Source organism: Rhinatrema bivittatum, chromosome 1, assembly GCF_901001135.1.
Source record: "Rhinatrema bivittatum chromosome 1, aRhiBiv1.1, whole genome shotgun sequence".
Lineage (NCBI taxonomy): Eukaryota > Metazoa > Chordata > Amphibia > Gymnophiona > Rhinatrematidae > Rhinatrema > Rhinatrema bivittatum.
In genome coordinates, this window is record NC_042615.1 from 653432133 (window position 1) to 653454515 (window position 22383).

The 22383-nt window shown below is 42.7% G+C and overlaps 1 protein-coding gene across 3 annotated transcripts in view; it reads left to right on the forward strand.

The window, feature by feature from the left end:
* The window catches only part of MCTP1 (multiple C2 and transmembrane domain containing 1), a 1134628-nt gene that overhangs the window by 1105626 nt on the left and 6619 nt on the right, over positions 1 to 22383 (forward strand). For all 3 annotated transcript variants that reach the window (XM_029573135.1, XM_029573144.1, XM_029573160.1), the window contains exons 17-19: positions 910 to 1019; positions 2545 to 2654; positions 19872 to 19969. In XM_029573135.1, coding sequence (XP_029428995.1) covers positions 910 to 1019; positions 2545 to 2654; positions 19872 to 19969 — 318 coding nt within the window. The remainder of the gene's footprint in view (positions 1 to 909; positions 1020 to 2544; positions 2655 to 19871; positions 19970 to 22383) is intronic.

Sequence of the window (22383 nt, forward strand, 5' to 3'; positions counted from 1 at the left end):
CATAGGCGCATATAGATGCATGTATGTCGGCACACGCCCAGAGACGCAGCAATTTTATAATATGTGCGCACATACGCACATGCATGTTATAAAATTACCTAGGTACACAGATATGTGCGCCTAATTTTAAGCTTATGCATGCCCAGCAGTGTAAGTCCTGTTTAAGCCATATAAGTGAGGGAATTCAATAACAGGCACATGTCCACGCCATGACCAGTTTCACCAGTTCAACCATCAGTTCACCCAGTCCAGAGCAAGGTCCTCCAAACCTCCCTGGTTCTTTAGCCTGCACACATACCCCAGTTACCGCAGACCCCTTAAACCCTTCACAGATTCTTGGAAATACTTTCATTAAGTCTTACACTTCCTCCATAGAAGAAGTAAAATTACACAGCACTGGACCTGGGCGTTCATCCAGGCGTGTAGGTACTTGCATGCACCCATCTTGGCCTCGCCCCAGAACGCCCTTGCCCACTCACACTATGCCCACATTCCGCCCCTTTTTTGCCTGATGTGAGATATTTGTGCCCCATGCGCACATGTGGGTGGCTTTTAAAATCGGGTGGACGTGTGCATGCTCTACATGATCGCACATCTTTCAATTTTAGAATTCACCTTTAAGGCATTAAGCATTTTTATGACAAACACAGCATTTTAAAGAAAGAACAGTGGTCTAGTGATTGATCAGTGTCCTGGCTATAATTCAGGAGAAAACCTGGGGAATGACTCCACTCTGCCACTGGTCCTCTGAAGGATCTTCTTGAGCCTAAGGAACCTGGTTAATAAAGCAATATTTGACTTAACCTGGCTATTCTGGTCCAAAATTGTCATTTCTTTTTTAAAGGGGAAGAGAAGATAATCAGAGCACACAAAACTTATCTCTCACAACATATTCTTGCTGCCTTTTAGGATAGTGAAAAAAGAGGCTTTATGAATAAACTGTACGCCATCCAGGAGGTTTGTGTCAGTGTCCAGAGTGTCCTCGATGAAGTGGCTTCCATTGGAGAGAGGATAAAGAAGTAAGTGGTGACTTGGTGCTGCTGGAGTTTGCTCTGCTGGTAGTACCAGTGCTCCCCATTTCATTTTACAAGTGGGATGCACTGTCTCACCATGTTTTTGGCAGTGACCATTTAACGCAATAGGATGGATTGCATAATCTTATCATTATTCGCTTTGCTTTATGACAGCTCCTTGGTATTAGTATGAATATTTATTTTTTTTATTTAAGGTTGCTTGACAATTTAAGTATCTTTTATCTCTTTTCTTTCTATGGCCTTTAACTGTTTTATTTCAAAACTGAATCAGAATTCATATTTTAAAACACTCCAAAGCAATGGACTGAGTTTTCAAAGGAGTTACTTGCATAAAAGTAGCAATTTTCAAAAACCCAGTGTAACATGTATAATTCCTTTTGAAAATTACCTCAAATGTGTATTTTATGTAATCAGTAAGGATTTGACTTTGAAAAATTAGTCATACTGGATCCTGTGGCTTGGACAGAAATGTGTGCCGTGTCTGTGACTCCTCATTACTGAGTTCTGGTGCCCAATGAAGACATTTACAGAAGTTAATAACTTTCACTTGTATTGTCACTGACGAGGAAAGTATGCAAATAATTCCTTTGGAACGTCATAAAATATTTCTTTGTAGGGCATTACAAAGTGTGTCATGCCCGACAAAGAGGAGCAAAAAAATTGTTTTTTCAAAGAAATATATTCCTTTCTCAAAAGTAAGATCACCATCAAGCTTGAAGTAGTCAGAATAACAGCCCATGACCCAATCATAAAGTTTACATTTTACCTCGAGTTACCTGCTGAAATCACTATAGAGACCTAACCAACATTTTATTCCCTAATAATCTTTGTCTTCTCAAAAATATAGACTGAACTGTCAGATCAGTATATATCTACAAGATGTTGTCTTAAAATTCTCAAAGGATGTCCTTTAGATACCAAAATAATTGGTTACTGTATACTATTAACATAACCCAAGTTTCTTTTTTCTTTTATAAGCTTGCCTACATTCTCGCAAAAATATGAGTTAAAAGAAAGAATGCTTCTGTTATGAAAATGTGAAGAATCTACTAAAAATTAGAATAGGTCAACTCATATTTCATAAATCACATTTGTAAAGACAAAATACACTATTTATATATGACCAATGCAGGCCTTTTCCAAGAAGTAAGGTCTCTGTATGGATGGCATGTGGAATGAATGGCTTCATATTATTTTATTATTCGTGACCGGAAGCATGCTGTAAATTTGACTTTTGGTCCATGGAGTATTTGTTGTAAATGAATTATTTAAACCTGGGTTATGATTCATGAATCTTATTTCTTTCATGTTACTGGGAGATAATTTATTTTGTATCATTTATTTTATAACACATTTTCGTGTATGCTGTTTCAACTCTGTCTGGCACTTGGAAGTGATGAAGACTAATTCAGCTACATGAAGGGATTTGAAGTCTGTGCATTATTTGTTACATCTTTTATTAGATATATGAAGTGATTCGATTTCTGACTCAACTTAATTTTTCACTCAGCACATGTAACTGGACGGTCCCATTCTTGAGCTGGCTGGCAATCGTTGCCCTCTGTGTGTTCACAGTAGTCCTCTATTTCATTCCGCTGAGATACATTGTCCTTGTCTGGGGTAAGTGAAGTCTTTTGTTGAACTGTCTGTGCTTCCTGGAACAAACTATTTATAAGGGGATGAGTTATAATGTCAGTGATTTTTTCTGTATTTATGGTCATGAAGCTACTTAGTGATTGAAAGAGACAGGTTAGTTAAAAATCACAACTGAGTAAAGATTTAGGTCTACCTGCAAAATGCATTTTTCTTCCCTGGCATTCTAGACTTCATCATACTATAAACATACAGCTGTAAGGATTTGTCATATATCAAGTGCAGCTTTGTCTAGATAGTACTCTGATTTATGTTCACCATTTATACATGAAACAGAGGCATTTCAATATATATATAGTGCATTTAGGACAATCATATCTGTGGCACTTCATCTTATGGACTTGTATGTAAACAGGTATAAGAAAACCAGCTAAAGGGTCACCTTTGGTCTAATGGAAAAAATGCATATGATGTTTTACTAGCACTGCATGAAGAAGAAATACTGTGGAACTTGCCTGAGAGATACTACCTGTTCAGCTAGGATAAACAGTAGCTGTTGTATACAGTTGTGCTCATAAGTTTACATGCTCTTGGCAGAATTTGTAAGATGTGTAGCATTTTAAGAAAACATGAGTGATCAGACAAAACACATTTGTTATTTTTAATTTGTTTCAAATTAAACTATTATGCATCACAAAATAGCACAATCATTAAACAAACGATAGCAATAAGGGAAATAATAAAATGGTCCTGTTCAAAAGTTTAGATACCCTTAATTCTTAATATTGTGTATTGCCCCCTTTTACATCATTGACGGCTTGCAGTCTTTTGTGATATTTGTGAATCATGCCCTTTATTGTCTCATGTGTTAAAGCTGCCCATTCCTCTTGGCAAAATGCCTCCAGATCCTGTAAATTATTTGGTTGTCTAGCATGAATTGCATATTTGAATTCTCCCCAAAGTGGCTCAATGATGTTGAGGTCAGGAGACTGTGAACTCCAGAACCTCCACTTTCTTCTACTGCAGCTACTGAAGAGTCGACTTGGCCTTATGTTTCAAATCATTGTCATGTTGGAAAGTCCAGATGAGCCCCAATGTGCAGCTTCCTGGCTGATGAATGCAAATTCTCCTCCAGTATTTTCTGATAAGATGCTGCATTCATCCTGCCATCAATTTTGACTAAATTCTCTGTGCCGCTGTAGCTCCCCCCCCCCCCCCCCCCCCACACACACACAGAGCCATCTCCATGCTTCACAGTAGGGTTGGTGTGCTTCTCTTCATAGCATTTATAGTTGTGACCATAAAGTTCAATTTTGGTCTCATCACTCCAAATTATTTTGTTCCAGAAGTTTTGAGACTTCCCTAGGTGCTATTTGGCATAATGTAAGCGAGCTGTTTTGCGGCATTGGAAAAGTAATGGCTTTTTTTCTGGCAACTCTACAATGATGCAGCCCATTTTTGTTCAAGTATCTCACCCACACCACTTTGTTTCAAAGAAGCCTATATTTCAGTAGAAGCTGCTTGTGGGTTTTTCTTTGCATCTCTACAAATGTTCCTGGTGGTAGTGTCTGAAATCTTTCTTTGTCTACCTTGGCATTAAATGAACCCATAATTTTCCACTTCTTGATCAGAGTTTGAACCGTACTGATTGACATTTTCAAATCTTTGGACATCTTTTTATATCCTATTCCTGATTTATAAAGTTGAATTACTTTTGTTTGCAAATCCTTTGACAGTACGTTTTGTTTCCCCATGCTTCAGTAACCACCAAAGTCAGTGCAGCCCCAGATGAAATGCACAAGGGTTTCTTAAGAGCTAAGAAACTCATTGACTATTTATACACAGACACTAATTACAATGAAACAAGGCAGAGGTGGTGTCGATACCTACCCTTCATTGCCATCTCAACATGTGTGTCAATCTTAGTGTGTATTATCAGCCCAAACATTCAAGAGTATGTAACTTTTGAACAGGACCATTTTATTATTTCCATTATTGCTATGGTTTGTTTAATGATTGTGCTATTCTATGATGCAAAATAGTTTTAATTTGAAACACATTAAAAATAACAAATGTGTTTTGTCTGATCACGCATGTTTTCTTAAAATGCTACACATCTTACAAATTCTGACAGCCAAATGTAAACTTATGAGCAAAACTGTATATACTTACAGGCCGCGCACTGTTAACCTGTCACTGGACGCGCGTTTTCCCTTACCCCTTATTCAGTAAGGGGCGGAAAACATGCATCCAACCCGCCGAACCTAATAGCCCTATTAGGTATGCCCGCGCGATTCAGTAAGTAAAATGTGCAGCCAAGCCGTACATTTTACTTTCAGAAATTAGCGCCTACCCAAAGGTAGGCGCTAATTTCTTCGGGCACTGGGAAAGTGCACAGAAAGGCAGTAAAAACTGCTTTTCTGTGCACCATCTGACTTAATATCATGGCGATATTAAGTCGGAGGTCCCGAAGGGTAAAAACGTAAAAAAATAAATATGAAGTCAGCCAGCAGCTGTCGGGTCGAAAACCGGATGCTCAATTTTGCCAGTGTCTTGTTTCTGAGCCCGTAGCTGTCAGCGGGCTCGAGAACCAACGCCGGCAAAATTGAGCGTCGGCTGTCAAACCCACTGACAGCCGCCGCTCCAGGCCAAAAGGAGGCGCTAGGGTCGTGCTAGTGTCCCTAGCGCCTCCTTTTGCCCGTTTCTACCACCGGGCCTAATTTAAACACTGCATCGTGCGCACAAGCGAGTGGCCTGTGCACGCGCCGGGATCGCCCGCTCTCCCGCAGACTTTACTGAATCGGCCTATTAGTTACAAAACCTACATAGATATGTTTTAGCTGTTACTTCACTAGATTTTCATTAAGGTATATATTAGGAACAGTAACACCTGCATAGCAGAAATAACTTCCATTTTTAAACTGATAAGGTGGACTTTGTAGAGTATGACTCCTTTCTAAAAAGATGAACTACTTCTCATCCATAGACAATTGCCATCTCCTCAGTGATGAGAAACACTGAAGTTGATATTCAAAGAACTATCTAATAAAGCCATTGCATTCACAATTACTAGGCATCATAGGTATAAGAACATAAGAACATGCCATACTGGGTCAGAACAAGGGTCCATCAAGCCCAACATCCTGTTTCCAACAGTGGCCAATCCAGGCCATAAGAACCTGGCACGTACCCAAAAACTAAGTCTACTATTGCTACTGTTGCTAGCAATAGCAGTGGCTATTTTCTAAGTCAACTTAATTAATAGCAGGTAATGGACTTCTCCTCCAAGAACTTATCTAATCCTTTTTTAAACACAGCTATACTTACTGCACTAACCACATCCTCTGGCAACAAATTCCAGAGTTTAATTGTGCGTTGAGTGAAAAAGAACTTTCTCCGATTAGTTTTAAATGTGCCACATGCTAACTTCGTGGAGTGCCCCCTATTCTTTCTATTAGTTGAAAGAGTAAATAACCGATTCACATCTACCCATTCTAGACCTCTCATGATTTTAAACACCCCTAAATCAAACTAAAGGGAAAAATGGAAGTATTGGGGCAGATTTTCAAAGGGTTGCGCGCGTAACCCCTGAAAAACTGCCCCTGCACGCGCCAAGCCTATCTTGCATAGGCTCGGTGGCGCGCGCAAGCCCTGGGACGAGCGTATGTTCCGGGGCTTCAAAAAAGGGGCGGGAAGGAGGCGGGTCCTGGGGTGTGGCGTCTGTCCAAGGGGCAGTCCAGGGGGGCGGTCCCGAGTCCTCCGGCACAGCGGCCTGGCTGGGGGATGGCAAGCCGGCTCGGGCAGGCATAACTTCGGAAATAAAAGGTAGGGGGGGGATTTAGTTAGGGCGGGGTGGTGGGCTAGATAGGGGAAGGGAGGGGAAGATGGGGGAATTGCAAAAACAGTTCCCTCCAAGGCCGCTCCGATTTCGGAGCGGCCTTGGAGGGAACAGGGAAAGCCATCGGGGCTCCTCTTGGGCTCGGCGCGCGCAAGGTGCACAAGTGTGCATCCCCTTGCACGCACCGACCCTGGATTTTATAACATGCGTGCAGCTGCGCGCGCATGTTATAAAATCGGGCATAGATTTGTTCGCGACGGGTTGCGTGAACAAATCTACGCCCGCACATAAGTTTAAAAATCTGGCCCGTTCAGCATAAGTGCCACATAATCGGAGACAAAAGAATTCCCATGTGCTGACTTATACAGAATATACTGTTTCCCAGGAAAATTAGTACTCTGTCAAGAAAATTATAAAACATTTTCTGCATAAAAAGTACTTGATTGCAAAAATGTAGTTACATATATTTGCAAAAGCTATGTGTAATATAGAATGAGAATTATTTTTCAAATGTAGATTTCAGTTTGGGTTAACTGAAAGCTTAACTTGCATTTTTAGTTTTTGTTTATACATTTAATTTTTGACTGAACAATAATCCTTAATTTTTGACTGAACAATAATCTTTAAGAAATAATCTTTAAGAAAGCAAAATTTCACTGGAGATCCAGAAATTGTTTATCTTCAGATGGTGCTACAGTGATGAGAAGTACAGCTCAGAGGATTTAAAGGCACATTGTGTCCACAAAGATGGTAAACACAGCTTTTTTTATTTCTTTAATTTGTTTTGACGAGCAGGAAGAAAGTAGCCCAGTGGATAGAACAGCAGTCTGCAAACCAGGGAAGCCAGGTTTCAAATCCCACGTATGCTCCTTGTGACCTTAGGCAAGTTACTTTGTTCTCTATTGTCCCAGGTACCAACTTAGCAGGAGTTACAAGCTCAAATGTAACATGCTATCACAGCAATTTAAAAAATCCATTTATGCATGTAAAGTGCATTTACATATGTATAACCTTTGGACAATTCAATGGACATTCTTTGAGACTGTATCCTCTTTAGAAATTGAATCTATCTTAAAAAAAACATGCATCCAGCAAACCACCCATTAGATGCAATTTCTATAAAAGTTTTAACGTCAATTGCCCATTTAATTTCCATCCTATCTCCAATACTGTTAATCTATTATTCACTGAAGGAAAGATGCTATCACTACTAAAATGCCCTTTGGTTAGACCGATTCTAAAGAATAAAAGCTCTGGTTTCAGTGTCTTAAACAATTTTAGACCTATCTCAAACTTATCATTGATTGCTAAGATAATTGAGAAAGTAGTGCAAGCACAACTGGCTAAATATCTTGAAGTGAATAATATACTTTTTCCCTCTCAGTTTAGGTTTAGAAAATGTTTTAACACTGATTCACTTTTATTAGCAGTAACATTTACGGTTTTAAGGGGTTTTGACACTGAACAATCTTATAACAAGTAAATTTTCAAACGCTGGCGTATGCCAATACCGTGAGATATGTGCGTGGCCGGGCCATGCGCATGCCACAGGCTTTTTTAAAGGCCCACAGCCACGAGCATATCTCCTTATACGCACAGAAGAGCTGGCAAACAAAAAAGGGGTGGGCCGGGGAAGGGCAGGATCAGGGCGTGGGTGGGTTGGGACAACACCATTAGGCGCTGTCCCGCTGAACTGCACGCCAGCAGGTGACTGGTCTGCGCAACTTACTACTGCTTGTGAGAGCAGGTAAGTAGGAAAAAAAAAAAAGGGTAGTTAGGGGGTTTTTAGGGGTCGGAGAGGAGAGGGGAAAGGCAGGTTAGCTAGGGGTTTAGGAAGTTCTGCCCCAGTCCACTTCTTTATTGGAGCAGACTGGGCGTGAACTGGGGAAATATTCTGTCGCGTCAGCGCATATTTCTTAAAAAATTCCCCCCCCCCCCCCTTGCATATGCGAATCTGTGCGCCGATATAAAATCGGGTGCGCATGTGTGCACGGGTATCGATTTTATAACATGCACGCGGCAATGCTATAAAATGTTATAAATGTTATAAAATTGGCACGTCCATGTGCCGGGGCGTGTCCTTGTGCCAGGAACCGCGCACACATGAACGCCCGTGCGCGGCTTTTAAAATGCACCCTTAATTTTATTAGATCTATCGGCTGCTTTTGATACTATGGATCATGTCATTTTGATTCATAGGCTTTCTGAAATTGGTTTTAGTGGTAAGACCCTCCAGTGGTTCGTTCATTTCAGGTAAAGATTGGCAGCTCTTTATCTGAAAGAATTAACATGGATTCCAGGGGTCCCACAGGGGGTCATTCTTTATCTGCAATTCTCTTCAATATTTATATGCTACCCCTATGTAAATTGTTATCTGGATTGGGGATTATCTATTATATCTACGCAGATGATGTGCAGTTATTAAGCCGAGACAAGATTGTTGCTACCTCCCGGGGATTGCCCCTGGAGGTCCTCGTCATAGGGCGGCGGTTCTGGGAGAGAAGACCCAACTGTTCCTTCACCTATACCAAACCTTGTTCCCCGTAGGTTGAGCCCTAGGGTACCGAGGCTGGAAGGACTTAGGCGCAGGTCTTCCCAAGTGTGGGACCAGAAGACGTGGGTTGAAGCAGCATTGTAAGAATCCAGGGGTCGAGGCTGGCGGCAGACAGAGAATCCAGGGACCAAAACGGAGGTCAGGGCAGGCAGCAATCAGCGGAGTCAGCAAGCTGGGCCAGGAGTCAGGGCAGGCGGAGATCAAGCAGAGTTGAATACCAGGCAAGGAGTCAGGGCAGGCAGAGAGCAAGCAGAGTCGAATACAGGCAAGGAGTCAGAACCGGGAAACCAAACCAAAGGGACGAGGAGCAAGGCAGGAACCGGAGACAGGGAACAGGAACGCTGGAACTAGGAATCAGGAACAAGGCAAGGCAGGGCCAGGAACACTGGGATCAGGAATGCAGACAACTCGCACTCTCTGAAGAGCAGGACCCGTTGCTGAGGCCCTGATTGAAGGCAGAGCCTGGCCTTAAATAGGTCCTGGTTGATGAGGTCATCAGCAAAGGCCGCAGGGCTTCAGAACCCATCTCCTCTGCTGCTGGCCCTTTAAGACCAATTTAATTTTGTAACAGCAGTATACAAACATTTCTAACTAAATAAATAAAATAAACCTGTCCCACACGTGTGCGCCAAAAGGGGGAGGAGCAGAAAGAGCCGAGAACAACCTGCACAAGGGACGGCCCGGTGCAAGGACCCGTGCACAATGCCCAAGTGCACCGCACCACCCCCAACGTGTGCGGTGGCACAGGGCACAGAACGCCAGTCCCAATACCGGGACACGGTGCAACTGCCGCACCGTATGCATCTCGCATCCACAATAACACCCTAATGTGATTTGAAAAATGACCCTGTTAATTAATGAGAATCTCATATTACATCAATTTCAGTGCGGGTTTAGACAAAAACATAGCACTGAGACTACTTTACTGAGTGTTAGATTTTTTGCTTCTGAAACTTGATAAGGGTGAGTCTGTAATGGGTTTGTTTTTAGACATGTCTTCAGCATTCAGATTCACATGTTGTGCTATTGGAGAGATTGAAACCTATGGGGATTGAGGAGACTGTTTTAGCGTGGTTTACATCTTATTTGGAAAGAAGAAAACAAAAATTTCTATTGGAGGAGACCAATCAGCCTGGTTTGATGTATCATGTGGTCCTGCAGGGCTATGTATTGGCTACAGCTCTATTTTATTTATATTTAATAGAGATGTGATTCGGCCGAACCTTTTGGTTCAGCCTTCGTTATTGGCCCGCCGCAGGAAATTTCGTTTTCCAGCAGTTCGGGCCAATTGAGATGTGATTCGGCCGAACCTTTTGGTTCAGCCTTTCTTATCGGCCCGCCGCAGGAAATTTCGTTTTCCTGCAGTTTGGGCCAATTTTATTTTGGATGCCCATGAACCGAAGCCTGAAACCTGCCCCAAACCTTTGAATTCAATTATTAAAACGGGGGGTTGTAAAAAAAAAAAAAAAAAAAAGTAAAAAAACCCAAACCCACCCCAACCCTTCAAATTTAATTAATTGCAACCCCCCCCCCCCAACCTTCCCGACCCCCCAAAACTTGCTGAAATTCCCTGGTGGTCCAGAGGGGGTCCCGGAAGCGATCTCCCCATCTCGGGCCTTCGGCTGCCACTAATCAAAATGGCGCCGATGGCCCTTTGCCCTTACCATATGACAGGGACTATCGGTGCCATTGGCTGGCCTGTGTCACATGGTAGGGGCCATCCATTGCTCCTACCATGTGACAGGGGCCAATCAATGGCACCGATAGCCCCTGTCACACGGTAAGGGCAAAGGGCCATCAGCGCCATTTTGATTAGTGGCAGCCGAAGGCCTGAGAGGGGGAGATCACTCCCGGGACCCTGCTGGACCACCAGGGACTTTCGGTAAGTCTTGGGGGGAGTTGGGCAAGTCTTGGGGGGTTGGGAGGGTGGGGGTTTGCAATTAATTACATTTGAAGGGTTGGGGTGGGTTTGGGGTTTTTGTTTTTTTTTAATGTGCCCTTTCTCCTCCCCGGAAAATGATAAGAAAACCACACAAAATTTGGTGGGTTTCTTATCATTTCATCGTCCCCCCCCCCCGAAACGCGACGAAATAGGAAATATCATCTCTATTTCCTATTTTGTCGCAAACGAATGCACACCCCTAATATTTAACATCTTTATGTTCTGTATTGGATACTCATACAATCACATTTAGGATGTACGCGATGATTTACAACTGTATTTTGTTGTGAAAGGAGATCCCATAGCAACAGTTAACCTCATTGGAAAAAGTGTGTTTGATTAATGAGTGGATGAAAAATAACCATTTAATTTTGAACCCTCAGAAGAATGAAGCAATTTGGTTTTCATGCGACCCAGACCATGGGGCCAATGTAATATAGTGCACTCAGCAGTCAGACCTGGGTTAAATAGGCGCTAATCCACCTCCTAATGCAATAAGGGGATTTAACTGCAATGTATGAACAGATGCCAAAATGTACCCACTGCTGGGGACAGAGCAGCCTATTTAACGAGCGTCCGACGCGGAGTGAATGAGATAACACTCATCACATTACTCATTCACTCCAAATGCAAAAAAATAAATGTGCGTCTTCAGACGCACATTTATCGCTCAGATATTAACGCCTGCATGGAGCAGGCATTAATAGCTGAGTGCACGTAGAAGAAGTACAGAAAAGCAGAAAAAACTGCTTTTGTGTTCTTCTTCAGTAAAAAAAAAACCAAAAAAAAAAATCTCCGCAGACCGCCGAGTTATTGAAGACCGACGCCGGTAAACTCGGCATCAGTTTTCATAATCGGCCGTCTGCCAGTACGGGCACCATGCGTGCGTTAAGAAAGCGGGCGCTGAAAAGTCAGCGCCCGCTTTCTGCGAAAATTATTGCATTGGCCCCTTTCTGAGAAAACATAATATTAGTAATCTTGTAATATTGGATACTATTATTCAATTCAAGGATTCGGTATGCAATATGGGTTTTATATTCGATGCCAGACTCACATTTAAAGATCATATACAGAATATATTAAAGTCTGGTTATTTTAAGTTGATATTGCTGAGGCATTTAAGATATGTGCTTAATTAGGAAGATGTTCAAACTGTGCTCCAAGCTTTCATGATGTCTGTGGTTGATTACTGCAATTCTTTGTTCAAAGGACTTCCTGTTCCTTCATTTGGGCCGATTCAGTAAAGTCTGCGGGAGAACAGGCGAATGCCCGCTCTCCCGGCGCGCGCACAGGCCACTCGCCTGTGTGCGCGATTCTGTATTTAAATGAGGCCCAGCGGTAGAAACAGACAAAAGGAGGCACTAGGGACACTAGTGCATCCCTAGCGCCTCCTTTTGGCCCGGAGCGGCGGCTGTCAGCGGGTTTGACAGCCGACGCTCAATTATGCCGGCGTCGGTTCTCAAGCCCGCTGACAGCCACGGGCTTGGAAACCGGATGCCGGCAAAATTGAGCGTCCGGTTTTCGACCCGACAGCCGCGGGCCGACTTCAAAAATTTTTTTTATTTTTTTACTTTTTTTTACCCTTCGGGACCTCCGACTTAATATCGCCATGATATTAAGTCGGAGGGTGCACAGAAAAGCAGTTTTTACTGCTTTTTTGTACACTTTCCCGGTGCCCGAAGAAATTAGCGCCTACCTTTGGGTAGGCGCTAATTTCTGAAAGCAAAATGTGCAGCTTGGCTGCACATTTTATTTTCTGAATCGTGCGGGAATACCTAATAGGGCCATCAACATGCATTTGCATGTTGAGGGCGCTATTAGGTTCAGCGGGTTGGTCGCGCGTTTTCCGCCCCTTACTGAATAAGGGGTAAAGGAAAACGCGCGTCCAATGGTGGGTTAACAGTGCGCTCCATCGGCGCGCACTGTACTGTATCGGCCTGATTGAGAGCAATTCAGATTTTGCAGAATTTTGCAGCTTGCTTGTTAGTTGGTGTCAGCATTGGGAGCATATTTCTCCTAGGTTAAAGGAAATTCATTGGCTACCAGTAAGATATCAGATGGAGTTTAAGATCCTGGTCCTTGTATTTAAGGCCCTGAATTCAGCTGGGCCTTCTTATCTAGCTCAGTCACTTAAGCATTGTGTTCCAGTTCAGACCTTGCAGTCCAAATTCAAGAATTTTTTGGTATTTCCTACTATTCAAACAGCATGATTTTAAGAGAAGCATCTAGAACTTCCCTTGCTGCAGGGCCAAAGTTATGGAATGCCTTACATAAGACCCTATGGGCCTGCAGCGATATTAAACTATTTCGAAAAAAACCTCAAGACACAGCTGTTTAGGAAGGCTTTTGATCACTAATGTTAAAGGGATGTATTTTTAGAGTGCTTAAGTAAGGAAACTTCTTGTTTTACGTTTGTTTTATTGTTTTAACTATTGAATGTATTTATAAATATTATGAATTTTGTTTTTATTGTAATCCACCAAGCACACATTGGATAAATAGGCGGCGTGAGGCAGTATCCTAGTGTTCCCCTATTTACCAGTTCAGGACAGGCTTGATCCCTGATCCACATTAATCCACTAAGTAGAGTATGCTCTATAGGCGGGATCCTGTGGGGCACAGAGGATTTAACCAGAGACTGGGAAGTAGGAGCTGGGAACCAGGTGGGGATAAGCAGACCAGGTCTCCGGGAGGAAGGCAGCTCCTGTGCGAAACACTGAGCTGAGATGAAGCAGCAAAACTGTGAGTAGTGAAGGTGAAGTCAGTCTACTGCTGTGTATATAATTGAAGCTGTGAATAAAATTCATGTTTTAAGAAAGGCTGGAGTCAGACTGAATTTCTGTCTCTAGGCCTGTGGGAATCACCACTCTTTCCCACATATGGTGTCATGTGTGGGATTTTTCTAAAGCTTTGCATAGAAAAAACCCAGCCTCCAAGAAAGTGTTTGTTTGGAGTAAAGAAAGAGTTGTGAAGAAGGGCTGTGGCTCTAAACAAAGTACAAAGTACAGGGGTGCAGCAGCTGCACTGAAGAGAAAAGAAAAAGTTTAAGTTTCAGGAAAGCAGAAACTGGTTTCAAGAACAGCCAGGTAGTGGTAGGTCTGTACCAGCTAATGGGAGAAGCCCAGCTGGAGGTAAGCATGGAATTAAAAATGATTTAGTTATTGCTGGTTATCCAGACTTTTTTATACCTTTTGTTTTGCCTTGAGAAAAAAAGAAATGAAGAAGGAACGCTAGTGCAGTAGGCCTGTGAATGGAAGCCAGGCAAGGCCCTCTTCCAGCAAGCAAGCCACTCTGCAGGGAAGGTGTGCAGCCACAGGAAAACCTGGAGTGGAGCAGTCAGGATACTGCAGCAACCGGTGAAGTAAAAGCAGCCAGAGGACTGGAAGGAAAAACAGCATGTATTTCTGTGTGGTGGGATTTCCCTAGTTCCAAGAGCCAGGCCAGAGGGAGAACCTGAGGCTTGAGGTCTGGCAACTGGAAAGGTTAGCCACAGTAATCGAACAAGGGAATCTACTCCCAAGAGTCCAGGCCAGGCAAAAGAGTGAATTTCTAGATTGGCTGGATAAAGAGTACCAACAGCTCATGGAGGAATTTGATGAGTCTCTGGAAGAGGTGTCCAGTGAGCAGACTGAGTCATGGCAACAGTCTGAGATTGGTGCTAAAGGTAGTCCTGAGGAAGACCCTGTAGGGTGCCCAAACACTACCGGGAGTCTAGAGACTGCTCCTGTGAGAAGCCCTGAGAAGGGAGCTGTGAAAAACAGCAACACAGACTGGCCAGGAGGCGGCAGTAGTGAGAAGGTGGGAGTCAGCACTACAGGAGGTCCCAAGGAAGACCCTGTAGGGTGCCCAGACTAGCAAGGAGTCCAGAGACAAATCCTGTGAAAAGCCCAGAGAGAGAGGAAACAGAAAGGCAAGCGAGAGTTGCCTTGGAAAGCACAGAGGGTAGTGCTGCAGAGACCCCAATGAGAGGCTATGGAGGAGCCAGCAACTGGCATGGATGAGTGACCAGAGTGTACAAAGGAAGAAACCATGGAGAGCCCAGAACGAAGCGCTGTGGAGAACCTGGAGGAAGAGTCCACGGAGGGCCCAGAGGGAGGCGTTGTAGAGACTCCAGCAACTGAGGATACAGAGGTACCAGCACTGGTGGTTCCCCAGTCAGTCCATGAAGCTCCATTGGGGTGGAATTTGAACCCAGAGTCAGGAAAGGACTTAGTTAAAGGAATGGGGATGTGCAGTGTGTGAATGGCATACTGGGTTGTGGTTGTGACGTGGTCGAGGGTGACCCTAAGAGAGGGGGACTGGGAGGTTTTGGACAGGTCCAAGCTGTGGGGAGGGGTATGTGAGGCAGTGCCCTAGTGTTCCCCAATTTACCGGTGCAGGACCAGGCTAGATGCCTGGTCCACCTTAAATCCACTAAGGAGATTATTCTCTGTGGGCGGGATCCTGCTTGGCAGGTGGGGCTCAGAGGGCATAACCAGAGACTGGGGAATAAGAGCTGGGATCCAGGTGGGGATAAGCAGAGCAGGCCAGGTCTCTGGGAGAAAGGCAGCTCCTGTGCGTAACACTGAGTTGAGACTAAGCAACAGAACTGTGAGTGGAGAGAGAGAGTACACTGTCTGAAGGTAAAGTCAGTCTACTACTGTGTATATAACTGAAGCTGTGAATAAAGTTCATGTTTAAGAAAAGATGGAGGGAGCCTTAGTGGTCGGATTTGATTCGGAAAAGGCATTCGACCGGGTGTCCTAGCAATATTTATTCTCAGTTCTGGCCCAATATGGCATGAAGGGTGAAATTGTGCATTGCACCTCGAAGCTTTATCATAGTCCTCAGTCTGCGATCTTTGCAAATGGACAGGTATCGGAAGATTTTCCCCTATACCGGGTACACGGCAAGGGTGCCCTCTGTCCCCTCTTCTCTATGACCTCTCTATAGACCCCTTATTACGTAAGATAGAGGCAGACCCCATGTTCACAGGGTTTGAGATGGGGCGGCAGGACTTTAAAGTGTCTGCTTTTGTGGACGATGTCCTAGTGTTCTTAACAAATCCCCAACAATCCTTAGCAAGGGTGTTACACCATCAAGAACACTTTGGATCTTTTGCAGGTCTAAAAATTAATACTGACAAGTCAGAAGCTATGGCACTGGGATCCACGATACAAGTGGAATGGAAGGGATCCTTTCTGTTCAAATGGTTGGAAAAAGTGATGCGCTGTTAAGGCATTCGCCTTACTAGAGACATAACCACCCTGCATAGAGCGAATGTTGACCCCTTACTTAAAAATATGGAGCAGAAATTACAGACATGGTCTGCTTTACCTTTGTCGTTAACCGGGAAAATCCTATTGTTAAAAATGATGGAGTTGCCATGGTGGCTGTGTGTCTTGCAACAGATACCATTATGGTTAAAAAAGCCAGAAATCGCTCGCATACACAGGTGTGTGCGAGCTTATCTATGGGGTAAACATCTCGTCTCCCTCTTCAGACACTGATGCAGACCAGAGCACAGGGGGGCCTTTCCTGTCCTAACTGGAGAGATTATAATTTGGCCTACACACTCAGCCATATTTTTGACTGGCTGAATGGTACTAGTATATGCTCCCCTCATCAATTTCTATGTGATTGGTTTTCTCCATATCCTACTTCAGATACCGAGCTCAGGAATTCCGGGAAGGTTCCGAGGGAATTTACTTGTGCAGTCTGGGAGGGAGGCGTGGAAATACTTATGCAAGGTAAAGCTGGGAATGAAGGGAACTATCACACCATATCTAACTCTTACGGGCAATCCCCTATTCCCGGGAGGTCAGGACTCGGTTTTTACGAAATGGAAGTCCATAGGTCTGGATAGAATCCAACATTTCTTAATGCCTGAGATGTCAGTGATCCGTAGTTTTCAGGACTTAAAGGATATATATGGGATAGTTTCCAAAGATTTTTATGGGTATCTTCAAGCGAGACATTATATCCACACCACATTGAACGTTCCACAGGATGTCCAAAAATTTGGAGCTCTACAGAATTTCTTCTCTACTATAGGACGTAAGCCTAATTCATGTGCCACTTTTTCCAAGGCTCTGGCAGGTACACCCAATGTCACTGTTATAGCTACCATTCAGAACGAATGGGTGAAACAGGCGAATATAATGTTAACTCAGGCAGAAGTGGTGGAAATATTGAAAGGGTGTTACACCATATCGGAAAATGTTAATTTAAGGGAAGTGGGATGTAAAGTATTGCACTGTATGTATATGTCACGTACTTGGATGTACGCAGCTAAACTTTGTGACTTGGATCTGTGCTTAAAATGTCAAAGTGCAAAAGGAACCTTTTACCACTGCCTTTGAGACTGTGATGTGCTGCATCAATATTGGAGTGGCATTTTAACTGAGTTGGGAGGAATGGTGGGCACTCCAATACCAAGAGAACCGAAAGTATGTTTATTTCGTCTGCTCAGAGGTGACTGGAACATACTTGAAGAGCCAGAGCAACTCTTTCTCAGCAAAGCATTGCTTATTGGAATACAAACTATTATGGCGAGCTGGATTTCGAATGCTAAACCGCAGAAGGAACATTGGAGAAGCCGGTTGTCTGCACTTTTGCAATTTGAATACATGTCGGCAAGCAGTAAGTCTCTGAAAGCACAACGCTTATGTGTGACGATATGGCAGAGCTACTGGAACACTCTTCCACAATCCAAGATAGAACTACTCTTGCAAAATTCAGATGTCCAGTACATCACTTCTTCCCGAATGGCATAAGAGTCTTGATGAGGAGACGAGCATCTTGCTAGCAAAACCTGGGTGGGGGAATACCAAAGAATGTTGTACAAGAGAAAGTTGTTCAAAGTAGAGTCTGAGTTGATCCCTCTTTGTTGAGGTAAAGGTGTAAAGTATGAATTTTCTTGAAAAAGTTAAAGAAATGATAAAAAAAAAAAATGAAAGGATGGAGTCAGACTGAATTTCTGCCTCCAAGCCTATGGGAATCCCCCTCGTTCCCACAGGTGGAATATAAACATTTTTAAATAAATACAATACTAAAACTAGATTCTGAACAGTCTGTGATATAAGCAAACTCATAGGGCCAACTGAAAGATGGTGTTCTACCAAGGATCATCATTTTTCATATTCAAAAATAATCTGTTGTGGTGTAACCAGCTTTTCACAGATGGTAAACAACTGGAAGCAAACTGAGAAGTCAATGCTCAAGTAGGCCAATGTGGGAAAAAATAACTGAATGTCATCAGCATAGAGTTTGTATGAAACAGATAAAGTTGAAATAAACCTACAAAGTGGCGACAAATAGATATTAAATGGGGCGGCTGATAAGGCCGATCCCTGTAGCATGCCAGTAAGCATAGTGCATCAGGCTGAGGATTCTGTATCTAATTTAAACTGTTGTGAGCCATTATGAAAGTAGATTTCATTTATTTGGTCTTTGAAAAACAATTTATACCTGTTTGGGTGACACGCATCTCAAACAAGTCAGGGCTTTGAGAATGAGCTACAAAAGAATATTGAACCAGATAAAATGCACTTCCCTCTCCCTCTTGCTTTCTTTCTCTCTCTCAAACATGCATTTGTTTGATGTGGTGGTATGTGTATGGACCTTCATTTTCGGTTTGTATTATTCTTTATTTTTCCCAGGAATGTATCAGTGTTTAATATGACAACAACAAAAACAGGAGAAAATCAGTTGAAAAAACTAACTCATTGGGTTTTCTAAGTAATACTGAAACTTATTTTGATGGACAGAAGCCAGGACAATAAAGCATTATCAAGCAAATGTACCCACCCATCCAAGTAGCAGCATCCTCATTTCTGTCCCCATCTCCTGCCTAGCATGTCCCTCTCTCCCCTCCTGCAGCCAAGAACCATTGTCACAGAATTCCTCCTTCCCAAGTGGTGGCTCCAGGCTCCTCTTTCCTTGGTCAGTATGCTTGAGGCTCCCATGCGCTGCAGCACTGCAGATCTGCTTTTGTGCAGGGCCAGGCAGCCTGCCAGGAAGTGCTTCTGGTGGACAGTGCCTGTTTCAAATCCCTTTGAGGCACCAGACAGCAGGCACTTTTGCTGTCTTGTGGGATAAGGAGACTGGATTTGAAACACAGTATGGGTGACTGTGGAAGGGTGAGTGCTTTCACTGATTGGGAGGGGGTGCTATTTGAAACACAGCATGTGCCTTGGCCCACTCTGTCTTCCAGCAGTGGCTGGAGGGCTTGAAATACTGCATCTATAGCTCTGGAGCAGCTTTCTAATCAGCCTAAAATTAGGGTGTATATCGATTTAAACCAGCCTTCGCCTTTGGAAAGATCTGGGAATTTATGGGTGAAAATTGGTTTAAACTAAAAATGAAGGAACCCAGGAATGTGATTCAAAACTAAGAAACCATTTCAGAACACCAGTCAGTCAAGACCATGGAAACCTGGCTGAATGAATGTCAGAAATCAAACCATTAGTACAGCCCAGCTCATTATGGTGCTAGCAGTTGATTTCCAGAAACAGAAAGTAAAATGAATTGTTTCTACTTGCTTTTTAATCAGCCCCTGAAAAGCAATTGTGTATGTCTCAGCAACAAAATTAAAAGAAATGGTGGGGTAAAAATCTAATTTTCCCTATTAAATTGTTGATAATAGAAATACAGATGAACTATGAGCAAAAATGGGCATCAAACTGAATTTTAAGTTCCAATGAAGATCATAATCAGAATTGCTGCATCAAAAAAACTGCCATTTGATAAGGTATAGTCTTAGGAAGAAAGACCAGGCATAATTTAACTCCCTAAATAAATACAAAGAATACATTTCTGAAACAGATCTTGGCATCAGTGGGGAAAGTTTTCCAAAAATGTGACTTTGATAGCCAAGTTATATTAAATGTCCATAGATTTTAATAAGCATTTGTACTATTACATTTCCAGGCATCAATAAATTCACAAAGAAAATTCGGAATCCATATATGATTGACAACAATGAGCTACTCGACTTCCTTTCTCGAGTCCCTTCAGATGTACAAGTGGTGTGTATATGTCTTTTAGCACTGTTACAATATATCTAATCTTCAAACCGAAAACTTCTGCATGCGGAAAAGAAAAGATTTCACAAACGATTTAGTTATGTTTTTCTTGCTTTTGAATTTTCAGAAAGGAATTGCTCAGGTAGATGACCCTAGTTGCAAACCTTTGCCCCTTCATGCAGCTAATAGACCTACAGACTGTCACAGTACATGTACCTTTAGCCAGATAAAAGAGAGATCTTTCTGGAAGGCGTGTATAGAGAGAAGAAAACAATGGGCTGGATTTTATAAAATTGCTAGAGCGCGTACTTTTGTTCGCGCACCAGGCGCGAACAAAAGAACGCTGGATTTTATAAGATACACGCGTAGCCGCGCGTATCTTATAAAATCCAGGGTCGGCACGCGCAAGGGAGTGCACATTTGTGCAACTTGCGCGCGCCGAGCCCGACGCGCGCTGCCTGTTCCCTCCAAGGCCGCTCCGAAATCGGAGCGGCCTCGGAGGGAACTTTCTTTCCACCCCCCTGCACCTGGAAAGTAGGCTAGAACGAGACTTTGATGCAGAAGGGCAGAAGTATTCCTGGAACAACAGTGTCATGTTTATTTTTTTAATGTATTTATTTTTTTTAATTTGTATTCTTTCTCGGATTCCCATGGCCTAGGCCCATCCCTTCCAAAACAGACCAGAAAAATCAGGGAAAACGAAGTCAATATTCATTAACACGAATGCCAGGTTTTTCATTTTTTCAAAAAGATTTTCTCCTGAAATTACAATACTTATTTTGTAGCAGCAGATTGCCCTGAATGTACAAAAAAAAAAACCAAAAAACTCTATAGGATGTTTCTTATAAAATAATCAGAATTACCCATATTAAAAGATGATGCAACCTCCCCAAAGTTTCTTAAGCAGACACTGAAGAGGTTTGATCCGAAAGCTGTTTACATACTAGGTGGCTCCATATTTTATACTGGCTGCTGTCCCTTATCTTCCTCACTGAAATTCCATGATAAACAGAGTAGCTGAAAGGACATGAGATATGAGCAGAAATATGCTTAGAAAGTCAGAAACAGGTACATTAGAAGCGTGCCCTGAGGGTGACTGCACTGTCCTTTAATGCAGAGTATTGTGCACAGGTACAGAATACTAGGACAAAGGGCAACAAGAGGAAAATAATGTTTTACTTGATTTGCTGCTTAAAATTGAAAATTAGCAAAGAGAATCATAATCTCCCCCCCCCCCCCGCACTTCTCCTTCCCTTCACAAATTGTTCCAGTAAAAGTTGTTGTAGAAAAGGATGGCTTTAGTTCTAGTTTTACATTCATTACCACCAGACTATAAATCCTCAAACACACTGTCAGCCCCTCCATCCCCGCACACACTCCTTCATTACCAAGTGTACTACCAGTACCGCCTAACATACAGGTCAGCCATCCACTATCGGCCACACAAGGCAGCTATCTGCTCTCTTCTCAGTTGGGGGGGGGGGGGATGTAGCATGGCCATGCAGCTACAGCTGATGGTGTCTAGACTCTTCCAATGCCAAAAATTCTGCTTCCCATCACCTTCCACCGATATGTGCCCAGGCCTTTATTATTTATTTATGTATTAAAATGTATTGGCCGAATATACCAAAGTCATAGCTACCTATTAGTATATTAGCAAAAATATAAACTAGGTATTCTGCTAATTATTGAAAATGGTTGATTTTTAATGCAATATGTATGCGCTGTGTTCTAACTGTTATAAATCATTATGTGAAACATGAATTATCGCACCTTGTTTGTCTATATTTGAGGAAACACGTCCTACATTCAATTTGTTCAATGTTAGGAAAAGAACCTAATACAATGTTGCTTCAGTGAGTAAGATAAACTGATAGAACATGGCAGCTTTGTGTTTAAATGAAATTTACCTTACTACAATAGAGCATCAAGAGGTTTGCAAAGCAAGTAAGCTACATCTGAAAGTTCTTAAAAGTAAGGCAAATGTATGCCTATATCATTAGGGTGATATTAAGAGGCAAAGATACATAACCTGGCCTACTGCTGACAGTTTGTTGCAAGCAGCACTGTAGGCTATCAAATTTTGAACCTTGGCCTATTGTGGGTTTCGCATTGTCCTGGTTTAGGAGGTTAAACTATGGTCAGCTTATACATGGTTAGGCTTATACAAGAGTATATACAGTAATCATTAAAACAAGCTAAAAACAAACTGAGACAATCAACAGAACCAAAACAGTTTAGCTCTATGAAACTAACTCATGCTAAATAACAGATGTTGCCATTACAAAAATGTTTTTAACGTAGTTTTAAAGCTTTTAGTGCAATCTATCAAACACAGCTCTTGAGGTAATGAATTCCAAAAATGTGGCGCTGCCACAGCGAACACTCACTTTCTAGTCTCTGCAAGATGACCATCT